We start from the raw sequence: 19,433 nt of genomic DNA on the forward strand, positions 1-19,433 counted from the left end.
GCATAGGTACACAAAGCTTGCACATTATTATTTAATTTAGGGATGGTGAACTGTCGTCCCCGCCCCCGTAACAGGTTGAATTGGCCCACCCAGTATTTTCCTCTGGCCTGCCAGCCCCCAAACAATTTTTTTGCAGAGTAACAGCAGCAGGAGGACTGAATGAAGCACCTCTCCTCTTCCTGCTAAGGTCACTAACAGATTCGAGCACTCCTTCCTTATTCCAGAGCACTTTGATTACCTAGCAGCGATGGTGGTCACAGGTCCTTTGCTGACCTGAATTTTCTCTCTGTAACCCTGCCTCTTTCCAATTGCAGCACTGGGCACTGCAGAGGAAACTTGCACATGGGGAGGGAAACCACATTGCACACTCTATCCCGCCCCCACCTCAAAGACCACTCTGTTTTTCAAAGCACTTTGAATAAGGGTGTAGCTCTGATGTGTGGGGTTATGGCATGTGTGTGTGTTTAAGGTGGCCACATCCATCAGGGTTTGTGATCTCCAGAAGGTTTTCTACATTCAATGTCACCCTTGGGCCAAATAAAGGTTAACTGCCCTTGATCGAATTATAGGTGAAGCCTATTTCAGCTCCATATTTTTTTAATGCATGTAGAAGCAGTGGAAACACATGCTCTTGTTAAAGTGTGTAGGTTGCATTCAGTTAAGGCCTACTTGGAGTAGACCCACTGAAATTAATGTATCTAAGTTAGCCATATCCATTAACTTTAATGCATCTTATGTGAATAGACTAGTATTGCATATCACAATACCTTTTTTTTCCTGTCACAAATTAAAATCTTTTTAAACATCAGACAAACAATTGTGCGATCTTGATGTTTCCTTAAGCAGTATTACAAGATCTGCTGCCAGAATATTCCACCCTTTGGGTTTGTTTATTCAGCCCACCATACTGCACCAACCTTGGAAGTGTATTGATTTGTTTTGCTTACCCTATCATCATGGATACATAGGGCCTCATGATTCATTTCCATTTAACTGTGTCACAAGTGAGCATGTAAAGAATAGCATGGTCATTGGTATGCTTCTAGTAATATGGGCCTGTAGGTGGTATTTCCCAAATGTAGGATTTGAATACGTGACTTGTTGGATAATATCTGTATTTTAACTAACAGGTATACAGGAGGCCTACTGTAAGGGTAAGAATAAATGTGGCTATTGGCAAGTCAGCCTTTTACCTGTTTTGTGTTTTTGTGCTGTGCTGAGAAACCAGTGTGCTAAGTGTTCTTCTTTACTTCATAAATGGTCGGTTTAAACCAGTCGGGCCATCTTGCTATGCAGTGCAACAGCTTGTTTGCCATAGAAATGTTTTATGTACATTACAGTGTTGTCATGAGCAGTAAAAACCAGTGTGTGAGAGTGCAGTATATTTAAGTTATGTTGGAAATGCATGGTACTAATTTAAGTTTTATTACATTAATTCTGACAAATAGGCCCCCTCAACTGATGCTTACATGTTTTGGAGCACAGAGTACTGTATTACCAGTGTTTTCTGTGTGCTACAGATATTTGAAGGAACCAAAGAACAAACAGTACATTTTAGTCTATCCTACTTAAATAAGATTTCAATCAATGCTTGTGTTTATGCACGCATTCCCATATTGGCAAGACTCTTAGTGGAAAATTCTAAATCTGTGATCCAAGTTAGGCACTGCTGCAATGACATACATCTTTGTCCCATAATTGCTAAAATGTGTCATCCAGTGTTCATTCTGGATATTAAATAAAACATGTATTTGGTTTTTTGTTGCCTTCAGTTTCAAATCAGCAAATGAAGTTTCAAATCAGGGCTGAGGAACAGTTGGATCCTGAGCTCCCCCATCACTTAATGTCACCATGACATCAGGTGATTTAGCTTCAAAGGAAAAAGTTAGGAACACACATCTAGCATGCTCCCATTTCTTGAGGTCAAGCTCGGGTGCAAAACAAAAATATCCGTTTGTTGGTATAGCTTGAATTGAGCTATGTCATCCAAGGAAGTATGCAAACCCCATTTGCATAAGGGATCGACTCCTTGGGAGCTCTAGATTGGGAGTTCCCAGATGGAGCCAATCTCTGCAGGGGTTGCATTGAGCACCAAATTGAAAATGCTCTGCTTGCAGGGGAACAATCAGGAGTATATTCTAACACTCCCGATTGTTCCTTTGCAGCCTGCTTTACACCTCTTGGGCCAGATTAGGACTCTTGGTAGGCCTAATTCTGCCTTCAGGCTGGAGATTGCCTTTGCCTATTCTAGAATCTAGTGCATCCCTCCCACCCCCAGGTGAAAATATTCCTCCCACTCCTTTGCTTTGCTCCTGAGATAGCACATAGAACAGCCAATTACCCAGTCTCCAGTGGTGAGTGAAAATAATTTCTAGGGGAACTGGCAGGCTGGCTGTTTAAAACTGATGCATTTGGCTTCCCCACCCATTTATATACAATAGTGTGCCATAAAGAGCTAATATTCCTGATCTAGCAACCTTTGAGGACTTATTTGGAAGGCTAGCATAGCATAGGTCTGCTTCCATTGAAATCCTAGTCTCATTTCTTGCTGGTCCTGGCATCCCTCTTCTGTATTGTTTTGTTTGGCAGAGGCACATTCTTTGGATGTTGGTGATGCTTTCAAAGGACAATAGAATATTAGAGGCCAATGAAGCATCTGGGGCATAACTTTAGTTTCCCTCCAGCCACTATCCAGTTATAGAATGAGAGGAAGTGGAAGGTAAATCTTGATTTAGGCTGCTCCTCAAAAAGAGGAACAGTGGGTTACTACCTGCCTTTTACAAAAAAGGCTTAAAATACAGCATTTTTTTATCCTGCTCTCTAGACTCCCAGAATGCTTACGTATAATTTTATCAAACTATTATCTATTGAATAGTGATACACATAAATCTAAGGACAAGGTAAAAATGGTTACAGTTAAAATTATGTGCAATTTTTTCCTCAGATTGCATTGCTTTAGTCTTCTCTTCCTGATCTTTGCATCTGCATCTTCTTGTTCAAAACTAAAAAAATAATATCTGGGACTGCCATAATTCTTCCTGCAGTACAATACAAGTGCATCTGTATTCTTCAGCAATATTCCTGATGTGGGGGGAATTTGATTCAAAGTATCATTCTTCTCTTTATAAATGGAAATTATAAAAATGTTGGAAATCTTAATTATCTTTAGCTACTAGCATATTTTAGGTCAACTGAACATTATTTTATGGTTTAATAGGAATTATTAAAAAAGAGTATTGTAGAACTTACGCAGTTGCTTCAAAACTTGGCCCAGCAAGGTGCCACCTTACTGGGCTCGGGCCATGTTTGCACATTATGTTTGGCAGCAAGCCAGGTGACTGAGAGAAAGCTTATGGAATTCCATGTAGGTGGGCTGCTGCTGGTGGTGGAGATCATTCTGTTCCTCCTCTGCCAGCTTGTTCTGCTTGCATTCTGGCTGCTACTCCATAGCCAGTACAGAAACCAATCATGCTGACAGAGGAAGGGCAGACTGACCCATCTCTCCTCTGCTAGCCCACTGTATTTTTATTTTTTATTTTTTGCTGGATATGTCAGAATCAGAAACAGTATTGGCCTGTGGTGAAGGGGCAGTGATTCATGTCTTTATTACCAGGCTGCTGCACTCTTCTGCTGGAAACACAAGGGGATGAAGCCAGCATAAAAATCAAGTATGCAAGCTTGACTCCGTCCCCCCACCAGTCTGCTGTGTTTCTGTGTTGAACATACAGAACACAAAGTCTCTTCCTGCTCAGTCAGCATAGAAACCAAGCAGAATGCCTCCTACACCAGCCTGCTGCATTCCAGTTTACAGCCTTTTTACTACTAGCCTGATTTTTACTTGTGAGTAGGGCTGGCAAAGGAGAGATGGAGTGCTCTGTCCATACCTGTCTTTTTTATGACTAAAAAGCAGGCAAGTAAAAAAATTGTAGGCTAGTAACTTTTGGGGCCTAATTTATAGAGCTGCATTAAATTCAGCTTTTGAGGTTTGAACACAAGATGTTGCCTGTTCAAATAATAATTCCTTCCATTCAACAGTTATGACCTGGAACTCACCTGGGCTTAAAAGCAATCTCATAAAGGAAGCTGTTAATCAGCTGTCTCTATACAAAGCAAATGTTGTAAAAATATCATGGTCTCCACAGAAGTCTCTGAAATGCAAATACTTCAGAAAGCACCTCCTTAAAGTTTTGTCTGGAGAAGGAAGAAATGCAAAGAAATGGACCTTTATATATTTTGACGAATTATGTTCTTGCTGATCCAGCTGGTGTGTGGAAAAATATTTCATGCAACAAAATCTTAAGGAACAAATGATTAGAAATGGTTAAACCTGATTCTAAAGTGTCTTGCTGGCATATTCAGCAGCAATAACAACATAGTATCAGGGTTTGTAGTAATGGGCAGATCTGCAGATGGGGCCATTAAGTTCTTAGCAGTACTTCAACTGTCTTAATATCTCTATTGAGGATACAGATATTTAATTGTTTTATCTTTAAATAACTGCATGGATTCTCTCATTGGTCTATAATCAATTCCTTTTATGTCAAGCATGTGGCCTACTTTATACTCTGCATTTTGTCTTTGCTATTTTAAAGATTGCTTGTTTCAAAAAAAGAAAAGAAAAGAAAAGACAGTACATACTTTGTGTTCTTTGGTACCTGGACTTACGTTTGGAAGAACAGGAATGTTCATATTCCAGATCATCCCAATATTTAAAAAAACAAACCATGACTGGATCTAATAGGTGCTAAAGTCTCTGCTTGACCTATTTGATTTTTGCAAGGAATGAAAAAGCTTACCAAATACATTTCTTTTGGAGTATCTACTGTCTCTGTTTTTAAAATTCTCTCCTTTCACCTGTTATGTGCATGTTTTTTCTCTTACTTCTGCTTGCCCACTGCTGCATCATGCTATTCAGGAGATTCAGGATGGACACAATGGCTATCCTTCTGACGCAGAAGTTGATCAGGTGGCAAGTTTTACTCATCTTTTGTTCACTAACTCTATAGAATGTCACTGTGAATGTTGGAGTTGTGAAAATTCTCATTTTTGTTACCTACTCTTCAGAAGTTCAAGAATAGTTTAAAAACTTTTTCAGTGCTTGTGAACAGTGGTGGACTTTGGGCTTTAAAATTTCAGCAGCACTCTTTGCCATGCCACAGTTTGGTGCCCCCCACCTCTCACCTTCCATTGCAGTGCCCTCTTGGTTTGGTGCTCAGTGCAGGTGAATCAGTCACACACTCCCCTAAATCCTCCCCCACTTGTGAAAATTAGTACTTCTCTGAAGCTCTCTCATTTGAATTGAGGATGTATAACACATACTCATAGCTAAATGTCCATTGAAGCTAGGGGGTAGTTTAGAGCATTGTCATTGTCTTGAGGCACATAGCAGATTATATCTATGGTTTTTTCCATAAGCATTGGTAAATATGTACAGTTCCTTTGATTACTTTTAAAATGTACTAGAAGTGAGGCCATAGGCGTATCACTTCCAGTGGTATGCACAACACAGTCATTCCAAGTGATCAATGCAGGCTGCTCCTTGTAAAAAGCACATATTTAAAGACTATTGCAGACATGCCCCATTGCACCAGGCTTTGGATTGGTAACCTAGGGTCCTGCTCCCATCTGTATTTGGCACCTGTTGACCTAGGCCATATTTCCCTCACCTCAGAGGTGTAGCTAGGGGGGCGGGGGGCACTGGGCGCCACACTGTGGGAGGCGGCACTTACTGCAGGGCCTTCAGTGCGCCTGAGCCATGCATCTCTTCTGGAAATAATGCGTTGACTTGGGTGCCCGCAGGCTTCGCACTGCCTGAAACGGCAGCATGGGGGTTGCATCTGCCCACCACCTCCCCCTCAGCTGTAAGGCGACTGAGATTGAGGTGCCGGGGGAACTATGTGCAAGGTCCCCGCTGCCCAAAATGGCAGTGTGCTCTTGCTTCGACCTGCTGCCTCTCCCTCAGCTGCCCTACAGCTGAGAGGGAGGTGGCGGTGAGGTGCAGTGTGCCCTGCTCCTGCTTGCCCCACCCGAGGTGAAGGGCGCACACATCACCCTGGGTGTCTGAGTGGCCAGCTACGCTGCTGCCCCCCTCCCCCAGTGTAGGTGACTCACAACAGGAACACGTGCAAGGTCCACACTAGGAGTCAGAGTAAGATTGATACTTAGCTCATTGAATGCCTGACAGGGATGGTCACAAGACTTTTAGCATTTAAGGCACATTCAGAAGGAAGGCCATTTTCTCTGAGTTGCAAGTGAGGTATAAAGTTGAGCTCTGCTGTTGTCCAGTAGCTTTCAGTAACAAGCACAGTCCAGTGATGGCATAGGTTTGCGACCATTGCAGCTGTGCAACATCTGCACTCCAGAGGACTCCTCCTTCCTCTCATTGCATTTGGCAACAGCAGCTTGACAGTGTGGGCTGTGGGTACACTGCATCCCTGTGCTTTCCAGCTGTTGTGAAAGTAGGCAAGAGTAGGAAGTCACAATTTCTGAATGCTTTTTAAGTAACCTATTAACGTGCAACTACTTCAGTGTAAACAAGAATGGTAAATTCAGATAGAAGTAAAACGAAGCACTCCTTATTTCAATATAGAGTATGTGTAACAGCTTGGACATGTGCAGAGATACTTTTGACTCTTTTTATAATTGAAAGAGCTGGAACCCTCTTCCTTTCTTGCCATGTTTTGCTTCTTGAAGTCCCTCTGATTGCAAAAGCAGTTTGCCAGGGGGAGGTGGGGAGGGCTACTGTTCAAGAAAATAGGAAGCTTCCTTATATGGAGTCAGACCATTGGTTCATCTGGCTCAGCATTGTCTACAATGACTGGCAGCAGCTCTCCTTGCCTTGCCTTGCCTTACCTGGAGTTGCTGGGGATTGAACCTGGGATCTTCTGCATGCAAAAGCAGATGCTCTACCACTGAGTTATGGCTCTTCCCCTTAACTCAAGGTCAAAATCCCCTTGGTCATGAAGATCTGATTAAGCAGTTACTTGCATCTTGGTCATAAAGTCCAAACATGGATTGATTGATTGTATAAATTTATATATAGTTGAGTATTGTTCAAGTTCACAAAAAGAATTTTTATATCAAATAAATAGCGTTAACTAAAAATAGTTTAGGGAGTTACCCTTTAACCATTAAGGTGCTGCTTAAAATATTACAATATCAATATAGGTGACATTTTATGATTTTCAATTATTTTATGATTTTATTGATTTATACCATTTAAATAAATAAATAAAACATATAAAAAACTAATAAATGTCCATACAGAGCTGGATCCATGGTACAACAAACATCAGAATGACAAAAAATACAAATTATTGGACTTGGAATAATATGTTATTTTGAAACAAATCTTAAATGAATTCTGTGAGTGAAGTGAGGCACAAAATTTACAAGACCAGTGGAACTGAATATGATTTAGTGGTGAGTGTTTGTAATTAAAAACTTATTAAAGTCTACATTTTAAATATGCAGTTAATGAATCAGTAAGTTAATTACACCAGTTAATATTGTATGTAGGATAAGGAGTATAAATCATAGTATGCCAGATGTCATATTAGTATTTCACATCAAAATCTGTTAATGTCAAGTGATAAATTGGCCAATTGCTTTTAAAAAAATAATTCCACCACACTTCCGCTAGAGCAGTATTGCACAGAAACAAACACTAGTTCTGTGAACATCATTTGGACATATGGGAAAGCAACTGTTGGAAGGATTGCAGTATTAATCCTGACCTGTAAATCAGAAATGCAGCAGAAGTTGTGGTGGACCTCTGCGAGCATTTATTTTTAAATTGACCGGATGTTTGTACATGCCAGAACTTAAAATGTTGCAAATTTTATTCTGAACCTTACAAGGAAATACATTGTGATCTCAAAAAAATATCTGGGCATGAACAGTCCACACTATATTTCTCCCCCAAAATAGTACCAGTCAGAGGAGAACTCAAGCCATGAGCATGATCTAAAAATATGGACATAGAGTTATTGCATCATGTGTAGTTTGATTAAAACATCAAGCCATTTGGGTGATCTGCTTATTATGGCACAGTGGTTTTATGTGGTGAAAAATTGTTCATAATCTGACTTACTGAATCTTCAGTTCTTGTAAATGCCTTAGTCAGACCTACATGTGCACAACTGGTATTTCATCAAGATGCTGATTGATTTTCAGTGGGGGATGGCTAGAGATTAATTTGGAATGCTTTTGGTTCTTGCATAAGGGACACTTGAGGCCCCTGAGCTGAAGGAAATCCTCCTTTGCCACAGAGGACTGCCACTGTGGGGAGACCATCCATTGTTCCTTGAATTGACTCCTGAGGGCCACTTGAACGGCTCTCTCCCACTATCCTCGGTTCAGTAAATATTGCTGTGGTCATGAAGCACGATTTTAAGCAAGCAGAGCAAAAAGCTGAACAGCTCAATCAGCTCTGTTCAGCAAGAGCTGTGGCAGGGCAAAGCTGTGGAGTGTTTTAAAAATGGAGAATAAAAGCAGGCTGCACCATCAAACTGCAGAAAATAAAATGGACTAGAACAAATGTTCAGTAAAATATTTCTTTATTAAAGCTTCCAGAGTTATCTGATGTGCTTCAGTTCTGTATAGTTAGTTTTTCTTTCTGGGGAATACTTTATTCTCTAGATATTGGTCTATGGACCAGATATATAGTCTGCTTCACAAACAGACCTTCTCTTGCACAGTTAGTTTCCATAATAAAGCTAGCTGGCATTGCTAATGGACTAAATGGTCACTTACATTACATACAAATATGTATATTTACATACTGCATACCTGTTGTGTACATTAAAAAAATGTATTATGAAAGTGCAGTATCTAGTTATTGCAACTTGATATTTGCTTTTCTTATGTAAAATTTTAGCCAAATGATTTATCATTCCTTGCTTAATTTTGGGAGGGATTCTGGGGCCTGTGAGCCTCCATTAGCAGGGGGGAAATATGACACAGGGCAGGATCTGAAAAACAAACTTAAAAAGCATTGAGTAGCTAAAAAGTGAGAAAAAAACTTTGAAAACATTTGATCAGCCATATAAAAACTTTGAAAACATTTGATCAGCCGTATAAAAAATAACACTGTGAAATACTTTGGGAGCTGTATGTCAAAATACCCAACAACTTACAATATTTGCCGAATTTTTGTGTGTCTTGTATGTGCTAATTGGAATAGTTGGTCTTACCTTTGTGTAGTTGGTCTTACCTTTGTGTGAATGCTTTGCTACTAATCCATATTGTAAATATTGACACTGTTTATTCTGTAAATCCAGTAATGCTACATAAAATCTGAGCAGATTCTCTTAATCCATGGTTAAGTGATCAGGGACAGACCACAGTGTATCTCCCTCTCCCTCTCTACCTTTTGCATCTTGGGAACTAATTTCACCCTCTCCCATCACTTTTGCAGCAATAGTAACTATACTTAAGTCTTTACCAGGGTTCCTGATTAAACAGGCCTCCAAGCTGTTTTCAGATCCTGGCTAGATGAAAACTGGTTACGTTGATTAGCAGTTGTTGATGAAACACCACATTTCAGCAAAGGAGAGGGGGATTTTGCATCCAAGTTGGAAGGGATGGGGGAAGGAGAATAATTCACCCCTGATTTCTTTAACTTCAATTATGTGTACATTCACACCAGCCCGTAGTGTTAAAGAACTCTGCTTTGAGAAGAAATCACTATCTTTTGTATTGCTACAGTAACCTCCTAGCAAAAGCACCTTGTGGTTGTTGTTGATGTTTAAGGTCTGCAGATGGAATGTAAGATTTACATTTAGCATTGGATTTCTGCCAGGCACTGAGGGATGGAAACAAGCTCGCCCAGATGGAAGAGGCTCCACTTTTTCCTGGAGAATCAATTAAAGCTATTGGTAAGTGGAGCACTGAGTGGCTGAGAACATTGTTGTTTGTGGCCAAACACAAAATGAAAGCTACTCATTTGGTTTTATATATTTCAGAATTATTACACTGATCAGTTTTTATTCTGGATCCTTAATCCTTTATACTTGGTATCTGAAGAAGTGTGCATGCACACGAACGTTTATACCCAGAACAAACTTAGTTGGTCTCTAAGGTGCTACTGGACAATTTATTTATTTCGGCCTTTATACCTAAGTTAGGCCATAGGAGATGCTAAGCACAAAAGGCAAGCATATCTGAGAATAATTTTAATAAACTATAAATTAGCTCAGAAATTAGTAGCTGTGAGACTGATGTGTCAAGTACTTGGGTACTCAATTTTTCTATGCAGCTTCAAGTACTTTTTCTTCAAGTTTTATTTTTTCCATTGTGATAATATCACAGCCCTTTGGAGTAGAATGCTAGTGGTCTAGATTGGATGGCATACAACATATTCTCCCCCTCAACACCCCCCTTCTTTGGAATAAAAGTTTGGAGTGTTCCTAAGGATTGGATTGGTTCACACATAGTTTTCATGATCCTATAAACTTTGTAAACTATCGAAGCAGGATGCCTCAGGCTTCCATGCTGCCTACATCCCTTCATTAATTTCATTGCAATTTGCTCCTTCACTTTTAATACAAACCATAACTTGACATAATGTTCATGATCATACTCAGACCACTGTATCTTCTCCACCATGTGCAGTAGGGGTATATGTGTGAGTATGTGATGTGCTCTGAATGCTCACAGCACTCTGTACATTATTTATTTGATTTAAAGTATTTTACCCTCCAAACTAGTCCCAAAGCAATAGAAAAATTAGAATAAAATATAATAAAAAGCAAGGAACAGTAAAGCAACAGAGAAGATTGCAGGCAAACATAGCTGGGAATGGAGTTCAATACTTTGGGAACTACTTGTGGAAAAAACACTCATTTTGGTAGCCCTCTGCCTAGCATTTGAAGGCAGAGGCTTTCACAGAAGGATCTCTAAGGTAGAACTTAATTGATGTGCAGGTTTTGTTTAGAGAAAGCAGTCCTTTAGATACCTATCTTCCAGGCTGCCGAGGATTTCAGTACTTTAAAGTGAAATATTTAGAGGGGGAACATTTGACAAGTCTTGGCTTTTGAGACTGATAAGGCAGAGAGTACATGGAAGCAGCCTTGGATGCAATTTAGGGACTCTGGTGTGGAATCAATGCATGCCCATTTTTCTGCTTGCTTCCTTCCAAGAATATCTTACCTGCCGTGTAGGTAAGCCCACAAAAGTTATTAGTTGCAATGTTTTTTCTTAGCCTGAATTTCCATGCTGGCAACAGAAGATTCTTTCTCCATCATTTCCAACATGAAGCACAGGTTGCTAACCTTGCAGCAAGATGGTGGTGGTGGGGGGAATGCCTTCTATGAAGTGGGCTGGTGGAGGAGGGATGATGTAATCTGTTCCATCTGTGTCCTCCAACCTTCTGCCGTTCTGGCCTGGATGAAGAGAAAGGGGTCCGAAAATAAAGTAAATATTATGAAAACATAATAAAACTGTGGTGGCTGGGCTCACCCAAAGAAAACTAAACCTGGGCTTTGACCCTGGACTTCTCACTGCTAGGGGGAGTGGAGAGTGCGTAATCGTATGTTTTGCCACCATGTATCACAGACCCTTTTTAGCATAACTCTCGGTATTGCCTTAGTGCAAAATGAAATTGTTAGGTCATATTTTATTCATAAGGTGCTGTCTTGAATCTGTATCTGGGCTGTGAAGTGGAAAGCCAGATTTGATGTCTGCTCATTTGCCTGCAAGATAAGTTCTTCCATGTGACTAATTCACAGAACTTTCAGATCTGCTTCTAAATGTCGTTGTCATTGTTGAGAGGAATAGAATGGTTCCCTCAGTTGCCAAAAGTTTGGCTTTCAGTGAATGAGATGTAGTTATAAAGGTTCTGTTAAATGTCATGTTTGATTTGCCAAGCTTATGTGTTGGTCATTTTGAAATTTATGACATTGTTTGTCCACAGTGTACCCAGTTCTTCTCTGCTACCGTCATAAATATGCCTTATACAGTGGAACCCCAGGTTGCAAACATGATCCGTGCGGGAGGCATGTTTGCAACCCGCAGTGTTCGCAACCTGCAGCGCCGCGTCTGCATACATGCGAGTTGCAATTTGGCGCTTCTGCACATGGTGCAAAGTGCGATTTAGCGTTTCTGTGCATGTGCGAGTGCCGAAACCCGGAAGTAACCTGTTCCGGTACTTCCGGGTTCGGCACGGTGCGCAACCCGAAAACATGTAACCTGAAGTGTCTGTCACCTGAGGTACCACTGTAGTTCTGATTTTAGCTTCCAAAGTTCTGGATTCTGAAGATATTAGTAGGGAAGTATGCACACTATGGCAGACAGTGGGACTGCAATTCAGTATATTCTTAAGTGGGAGTAAGTTCCATTGCAATCAGAAGCCTTCTGAGTATACCTATTCAAGATTGCACTGTAAGGCACCCTCAAAGTAGGATTGTGCAGTGGCGTTTATTACTGAAAATGTAGATGACTGTACAAAACTATCAACTTAAAATAAAAAATTGTGTCCTTAAAAACATTTTTAATGTCCTAGATGGTATTCTTATTTTTTGTAATCATCAAGAATTTTACAGGTGACCCATAACTTGCTAGGCTTTTGTTTATTTTTATTTTTTCAGTTATGAAAATGCCTACTTTTGAAGTGCTATGAAATAGGCATTATTTTAAAAAACTGAAATAATTGGCTGTATAAACTCAGTTCATTCCATGTGTAAATTCCAGCCTCAAAAAGGCATTTATTAGTAGAAGTTTTTTTGCATCAGGTATTTTGCCTGTGTTCATACATAATAAAAATAATCCCATAGTTCGATTTTTAGTACTAATAAAGTGTCTTATTTTTCCCAGCTAAAGACGTCATGTATATCTGCCCATTTATTGGAGCCATCAGTGGTACACTATCAGTGACAGATTTCAAAATGTATTTCAAGAATGTTGAGAGGGTGAGCCCTTTTTTCTTATTGCACGTCATGCATCTTTCTGCTACAGCCTTACTCCTGTGCTTTCCTTTTCAGAAACTGACACATGTATAAACTAAGCATAAAGTACTGTTTCAGCTTTATGTGGCCTAATATAATTGTATATTTTTATCTCAAACAGAATATTACATATTTCCTCACACCTGCAATAAAGAAACGTGGTGTTTACTTTTTCTTCAAATTTCAGGATCCACATTTTGTTCTTGATGTGCCTCTTGGAGTGATGGCCAGAGTTGAAAAGATTGGAGTGCAGAGCCATGGAGACAACTCTTGTGGAATAGAAATTGTTTGCAAGGTATCAGTTTAATTTTGCAGAAGTGTATTTAAATTGTGCTTTAATTTCATTGTGGAATCCCAGTGATATATCTTAGATATATAAGACGCTGTTACTTGCTTATTTCTTATGGCTGTTGTGAATGCACTGGTGTAACTGGTCCTAAGACCTAAAGTTTAGAACAGGTTTTTATTAATTTTCAGGTAAACCTGGATTAAAAGAGGAGGTTCCTTAGTACCACTATTCAGTGCAAAAAAATCTTTTGAATAATGTTTGTAACTGCTGTAATTTTTCACTTAACATACCAAACTTTAAGATATCTTTTCACAGGATATGAGAAACTTGCGGCTTGCCTATAAACAGGAAGAACATAGACTGGAGATTTTTCAAAACCTTATTAACCGAGCATTTCCTCTTTCTCATGGGCTTGTAAGTATTACAATTAGGAGTTCTATACCCTCAACATTGGTTCATTCTTCAAACTATATAGTGGGAGGAATCTAAATATAGTCTTGTGGTGCTTAAGAATTTAAAAAATCAATATGATTCCCACTCTTCTTAGTAGTGTAGTTAAAAGAACTTACAGCAGTATTCAAATAAGTTTTACTCAGAGTAGACCCGTTGAAATTAATAGACCTAACTTTGTCATGTTCATTAATTTTGGTGGGTCTAAATCCATACCCACCACCTTGTGGGACATCTTTGAGAGAAAAAAAATAAAAGGAGTAACCCCCACACAAATCCAGAGTGGAGTCCCTAAGATGGTTGGATGGCATCTTGTACGCCTCCTTCCAGCAACACCTACAGCCAAACTGGTGCCAAACGTATTCCTCTGCTTTTCTCTGGAGTACATCAGTGAGGCTGAGAGGGGGGCCTTGTCATCTGGGCAGCTCAGGACATCCATACACACTGCCCAGGCTTGCACCTTGGAGAGATCATAGCCACTGCAGGCACTGTGATTCTCCAGTGGTTTGGTTTCACCCCTGGAGGCATACTCCATTGTGTGGAAGTGAATGTTTTATTGTTCTCTATTGTTGCTAGCCACATGCACTTGGCAGAGTTGATGAAATTAAGATTGTTGATATTTATGAAAAATGTTTTTACTGAGTTTTAATCTCAGTGTAAAATGCTCTTCTGAACTCTTAAGAAATGAAGAGAGAAATAGTGTAGTTACATAGTAGTAATGTATGCTTTTGTTTCACTGCATTTAGCCACTCTTTGCATTCACCTATAAAGAGAAATTTCCTGTTAATGGCTGGAAAGTTTATGATCCAATGGCAGAATACAAGAGGCAGGTAGGTAATGACAATTTTCACTTTTAAAAAATAATTTGCATTGTTTTCTATTTTGCCTAAATATCCATTTGTGGTAGATCTAAAAGACTAAGTCAAGTACTTAAAAATTTGTCGGCACATTGCTGATACTAGATGGACACTGAAAAGTCAAGAACCATGCCATTTTCCCCATTGTTTTCCTGGACATAATAGTTGGACTAGAGAGTGGAACTACACATGTTAATGCCCCACATCCAGTAATGCAGCCACTTCCTGCATGACCTCACACTGCATGTCCTCTGTGTGGTGTGCCACAAGATATGTAGACTCATGCTTACTCCTCCTGCTAATTGTGAATCAATATTTGTGTGCACCTCTATATGCGTATAGGCCCTGGCCACGAGAGCAGTTAGTGGGGGGGGGGGGTGCATGTCGCCTTGTTCTTATTTACTGTATTTACATATTGCCTGCCTGTTAATTCATTTAGTGTGAGTTACTATATACAATAGGTAAAGGTGAAGGTACAGCTACATGATCAAAAAAGGAAAGAGGAATATAAGCAAATTCAGGCACCTCCTTTTACATAACAAACCAATATGCCAGGATTGTGTTTAAATTTCCCTTTAGCTGTTATATGTCCATCTGTAGCAAGCAAGTAGTTTGTGGAGATGCAAGCAGAGCTCTGCCCCTTTCAGACTTTGAGCTAAGATCTACTCATGCATTCAGGACTAATACTGGTTTTCTATAACCTTCAGAAGCCTTGTAAAATAAAAATGAGTTACAATATAATTGTAATGTTTTAGGTTTAATTAAATGTTTTAGGTTTAAATTAAACGTTTTAGGTTTAATTTTTGGGGACCCTGAAATCAGATGGATAAACCTTGACTCCTTAAAACATTGTTTTGCTTCTATGCAGGGCTTACCCAATGAGAGTTGGAAAATATCCAAAATCAACAGCACATATGAATTCTGTGACACATACCCTGCTGTTCTTGTTGTGCCAGCTAGTGTAAAAGATGATGATCTCTCCAGAGTAGCAGCATTTCGGGCAAAAGGCAGAGTTCCAGTAAGTAAAAGTCCTGAGTTAGAAAACAATTGCTGGTGTATGGGTTATGATGCACCTTGACACCTAATCTGAGAGCTCCAAAACTAGTTGCTCAATTCTCTATTGGAAGGAAGACTATGTGAACTAAAAAGGAAAACAAGAAACAGTCCTAAGCTGGGAACCCAAGTGTAAAAAGGCACTTATATTCTGTCTGTGCAAAATGTGGTGGGAAGATCGCATAAAATCTACTTCATAGGTTCAAAAATCAGTTGGACTGCACTTCAGCAGTTTGTGCGAAGAATAATATTTGATGTCAGAATTGGGACTAACAGAAATCAAAATTATTCCTATTGTGAAAAGCCATTTTCCGAAGATTGTCCTTCTGTGTTTAGACAATAAGCAGTAATGGTATGGGAAATAAATTTGTAGGGGGTTAATGATCCACTCCATGGTCCCATTCACTGGTAACTTCAAGACTTGATTATTGCAATTCACTCTGTGGGGTTGTCCTCAAGATTAGTCTGGAAGTTAGTGCAGAATACTTCTGTGAGGTATATTCATTCAACATACTATGCTTTAGTTGAAGTAGGTCCATTGGCTGCCTCTGCTCCTGGATAAGGTGCATGGTAGTGTTGATTGTTTACAAACCCTTAAATAACTTGGGACCAGGCTACCCTTACGCCCGTGCAGGGATGATCGAAGGTTAACCGACATCCGGGGTGGGGCAAACTGCCAGCTGCACACACGTGGCATCGCTATGTAGGGCGCATGTGCGGCATTGCTACATACAGCGCATGCATGTGGCACCACGCATGTGTTGTACATAGTGGTTTGTCGCTGGTTCCACCTGAGCACTGTACGGACGGTGACAGGATCCTGTGCTTGCGGCTGCAGTGGTGGTGGAGGGATCCTCCACTTGCGGCTGTAGCAGTGACGGAGGGATCCTACTGCTGTTCGTACGGCGCTTGGGCGGCTCTGGCAGCAAACCGCTATGTACAGTGCATGTGTGTGACACCGCACATGTGTTGTACATAGTGATTTGCTGCGGCCCCAGCACCATATGGACGGTGCAGCCGCGAACGGAGGATCTTCCACCTGCGGCTGCATGATGGCCGCTCACGCCACTGCACCATGGGGCGAGCACCCCACAGGGTAGCTTCTTGTCACCCCTCCAGACATGGCACCCGGGGTGAACCCCCCCCCCACCTTGCGACACCACTGCGCCCATGCCTAGCCATTAAGTTCCCTTGAGAGAATTGTGTGTGTCTTGGGGAAGGGGGAATCAAACAGCAGGCAAGACCCCAGTTGCTGTACTGTATTGCAAAAACATTTTTGAAAGTACTATCAGTTCCAAAGGTGGTTTGCTATTGTCAGGAAACTTCATGCCGAACTGTATTATTAGTTTTGATGGCCATGTAAAAAAAATACATGTGTCTTTTGATTTTTTAACGAGTACCTTTATTCTCTGTCTTCTTATGACGTTACATCCATTGCTAATATGACTTATGCAGTTGTTTCTACTGCATATACATTGGTGTATATATATTCTCCCCTTAACCTAGGTGTTATCCTGGATCCACCCTGAAAGCCAGGCCACCATCACACGTTGCAGCCAACCTCTAGTGGGCCCAAATGACAAGCGATGCAAAGAAGATGAGAAATATTTGCAGACGATTATGGATGCCAATGCTCAGTCCCACAAGCTCTTCATCTTTGATGCTAGACAGAACAGTGTTGCAGATACGAATAAGGTATAACTGGCATAAGGGGAAAACATATACATTTATTTAAAATTCAGAGTGACATCCAACCAAGTCACACTTTGGAGTAGGGCAGCTGAAATTAATGGACTTAAGTGGGTCTACTCTGAGTATGGCTTAGTTCAATATCGCTCTGAAATACTTAAATTTTAAAATGTTGAAATTACCTTTTTTATCTAAAATATTTTAAGGCCACTCTTTTAGCACTAAACTCTCACAGGGCATCTTCCATAAAAGATAAAATACAACATACACGATCAAAGATACAAACATGAAAAATATATTTAAAATTTGAATACCAATATTAATACAACAATCATAATTCATAAGAATGAGCAATAATAGCAGTAATAACAACAACAACAACAACAACAACACCATTAGAGCTAACTAAAACATTTTAATGCTATTTAAGCCCTGGTTTATGCCAGCATAACCATAATATCTTAAGAAAAACCAATTTGAAACAGATATCTCTCTTAAATCCCACCAAACCTTTCTATTATGCCAGGCCAATGCAGGCAATTTAAGAATACTTGTTTCCATAATGAGTATTTGATACCTGTTTTTAATCTTTTATGTGGTTTTTATTTTATGTATTATTGCTGCAACTTCTTTGGTATTTTTCTTTTTTATTATATAGTGGTACATAAATATTTAAAGAAGTAAATAAAGGCCCATAAAGAAGGGGCCATGCACATCTCCCTTGAAATAGAATTCCGTAAGTGTGAGGCCACTGTTGAGAGAGCCCTTTCCTTCATGCTTGCCAGCTAGCTTTTTCTCCCTGGTGGGCATTCAAGAAATCTTAAAGATACATTTAAATTACTTAAAATGTATTTTCAGACAAAAGGTGGCGGCTATGAAAGTGAAAGTGCCTACCCAAACGTGGAGTTGGTTTTCTTGGAAATTCCAAACATCCATGTAATGAGAGAATCACTGCGTAAACTGAAGGAAATCGTTTACCCTACAATTGATGAATCTCGATGGCTGTCCAATGTGGAGAGTACACACTGGCTGGAATACATACGGGTAATTGACTTGTTGAAAATATAAATTGTGGGTTTTTTGCTTTAAAATGTTAAAATCTTTCTCCATGTGTTATTCTTTTGTCACTTCTATAATCTGAAAAGGGAAAATGCCTTGATTCTTCAGAATCTGGGTTTTTCAGATTATATAAAACTACTGCTATATGCTGTTAGTGTGTATTATAGACTCCAGTAGAAGCAATCCTTATTTATTTTTTTATCCACTTAACGCTGTTTAAAACATTTGTAACCCATTTAACTCTTCAGGGCAGCTTTACAAACATGTTTGAATAAAATTGTTTACAGTTTGACTAGGTATGGGCTAAGCCTTTCTACTGTAGGACAGAGGAACTGACGACTACTTACCCTACACCTAATTCAGCTCACGTTTTGGGATTCTTGGCCTTGGCAATAGGATAACAAATAACTCCCTGCCCTGGACAAAATTACAAAGCCATGTCGATAGATAATTTATTATGGTCAAAGACCAGCTCGCATAACACAATAATGACAGCGTTCATAAAGATAAAATATACAATTGGAGCAGATTGCAGCAATGGCTCATGAGTTAAAATTGAGATATATACATACACCCATTCAGCTGAGATTTGGGCTACCATAAAAATTGATCCTGAGGCGCCCCAAAGGGTGACTTCAGCTTTTCCCTATTAAGTTATTTTATTCTAGAGGATGATCTGTGCCTACAAATCTAGGTGCAGAATCTGGCTACCAGTCAGGTCGTCTTGTGATCTTTGCCTAAGAGGGGAGAATTAAGTTTAGCCATGAACGGCTGACTTAATTGCAGTTGGAAGCCTCACCACATTTAGAGTTTTCACAGCTCTTTTAGACAGTTGAGTGTTTCATAAATGTTAGTGTAGTTCCTACAACAATCTTATAAAATAGCTCTGTATTATTTTCTCCATATTGCACTTGTAGGACCAAAACTGAGCGATGATAGCTTGCCAAAAGTCATCTAGTGACTTCATAGCAGATAAGAGATGTGAATGCACCGATTGACACCTCAGTCTCACTCTGCTTCACTAGTCCTCATATTTAGGTAGGAATTACCAGGGATCATTTTCACTCTTGAACATAGCTCTGTTTCTTCACA

The 19,433-nt window shown here is 39.9% G+C and overlaps 1 protein-coding gene across 4 annotated transcripts in view; it reads left to right on the forward strand.

Moving 5' to 3' along the window:
* The window catches only part of MTMR1 (myotubularin related protein 1), a 54,294-nt gene that overhangs the window by 7,640 nt on the left and 27,221 nt on the right, over positions 1-19,433 (forward strand). Inside the window, exons 3-12 of one of the 4 annotated variants that reach the window (XM_082207248.1) lie at positions 1,131-1,154; positions 4,916-4,966; positions 9,803-9,878; positions 12,814-12,908; positions 13,132-13,239; positions 13,549-13,647; positions 14,430-14,513; positions 15,409-15,558; positions 17,100-17,288; positions 18,141-18,326. In XM_082207248.1, coding sequence (XP_082063374.1) covers positions 1,131-1,154; positions 4,916-4,966; positions 9,803-9,878; positions 12,814-12,908; positions 13,132-13,239; positions 13,549-13,647; positions 14,430-14,513; positions 15,409-15,558; positions 17,100-17,288; positions 18,141-18,326 — 1,062 coding nt within the window. The remainder of the gene's footprint in view (positions 1-1,130; positions 1,155-4,915; positions 4,967-9,802; positions 9,879-12,813; positions 12,909-13,131; positions 13,240-13,548; positions 13,648-14,429; positions 14,514-15,408; positions 15,559-17,099; positions 17,289-18,140; positions 18,327-19,433) is intronic. The other 3 variants (XM_082207250.1, XM_082207249.1, XM_082207251.1) reach the window with 3 other exon arrangements.

Source organism: Podarcis vaucheri (assembly GCF_965113315.1).
Source record: "Podarcis vaucheri genome assembly, chromosome: Z".
NCBI classification, from domain to species: domain Eukaryota; kingdom Metazoa; phylum Chordata; class Lepidosauria; order Squamata; family Lacertidae; genus Podarcis; species Podarcis vaucheri.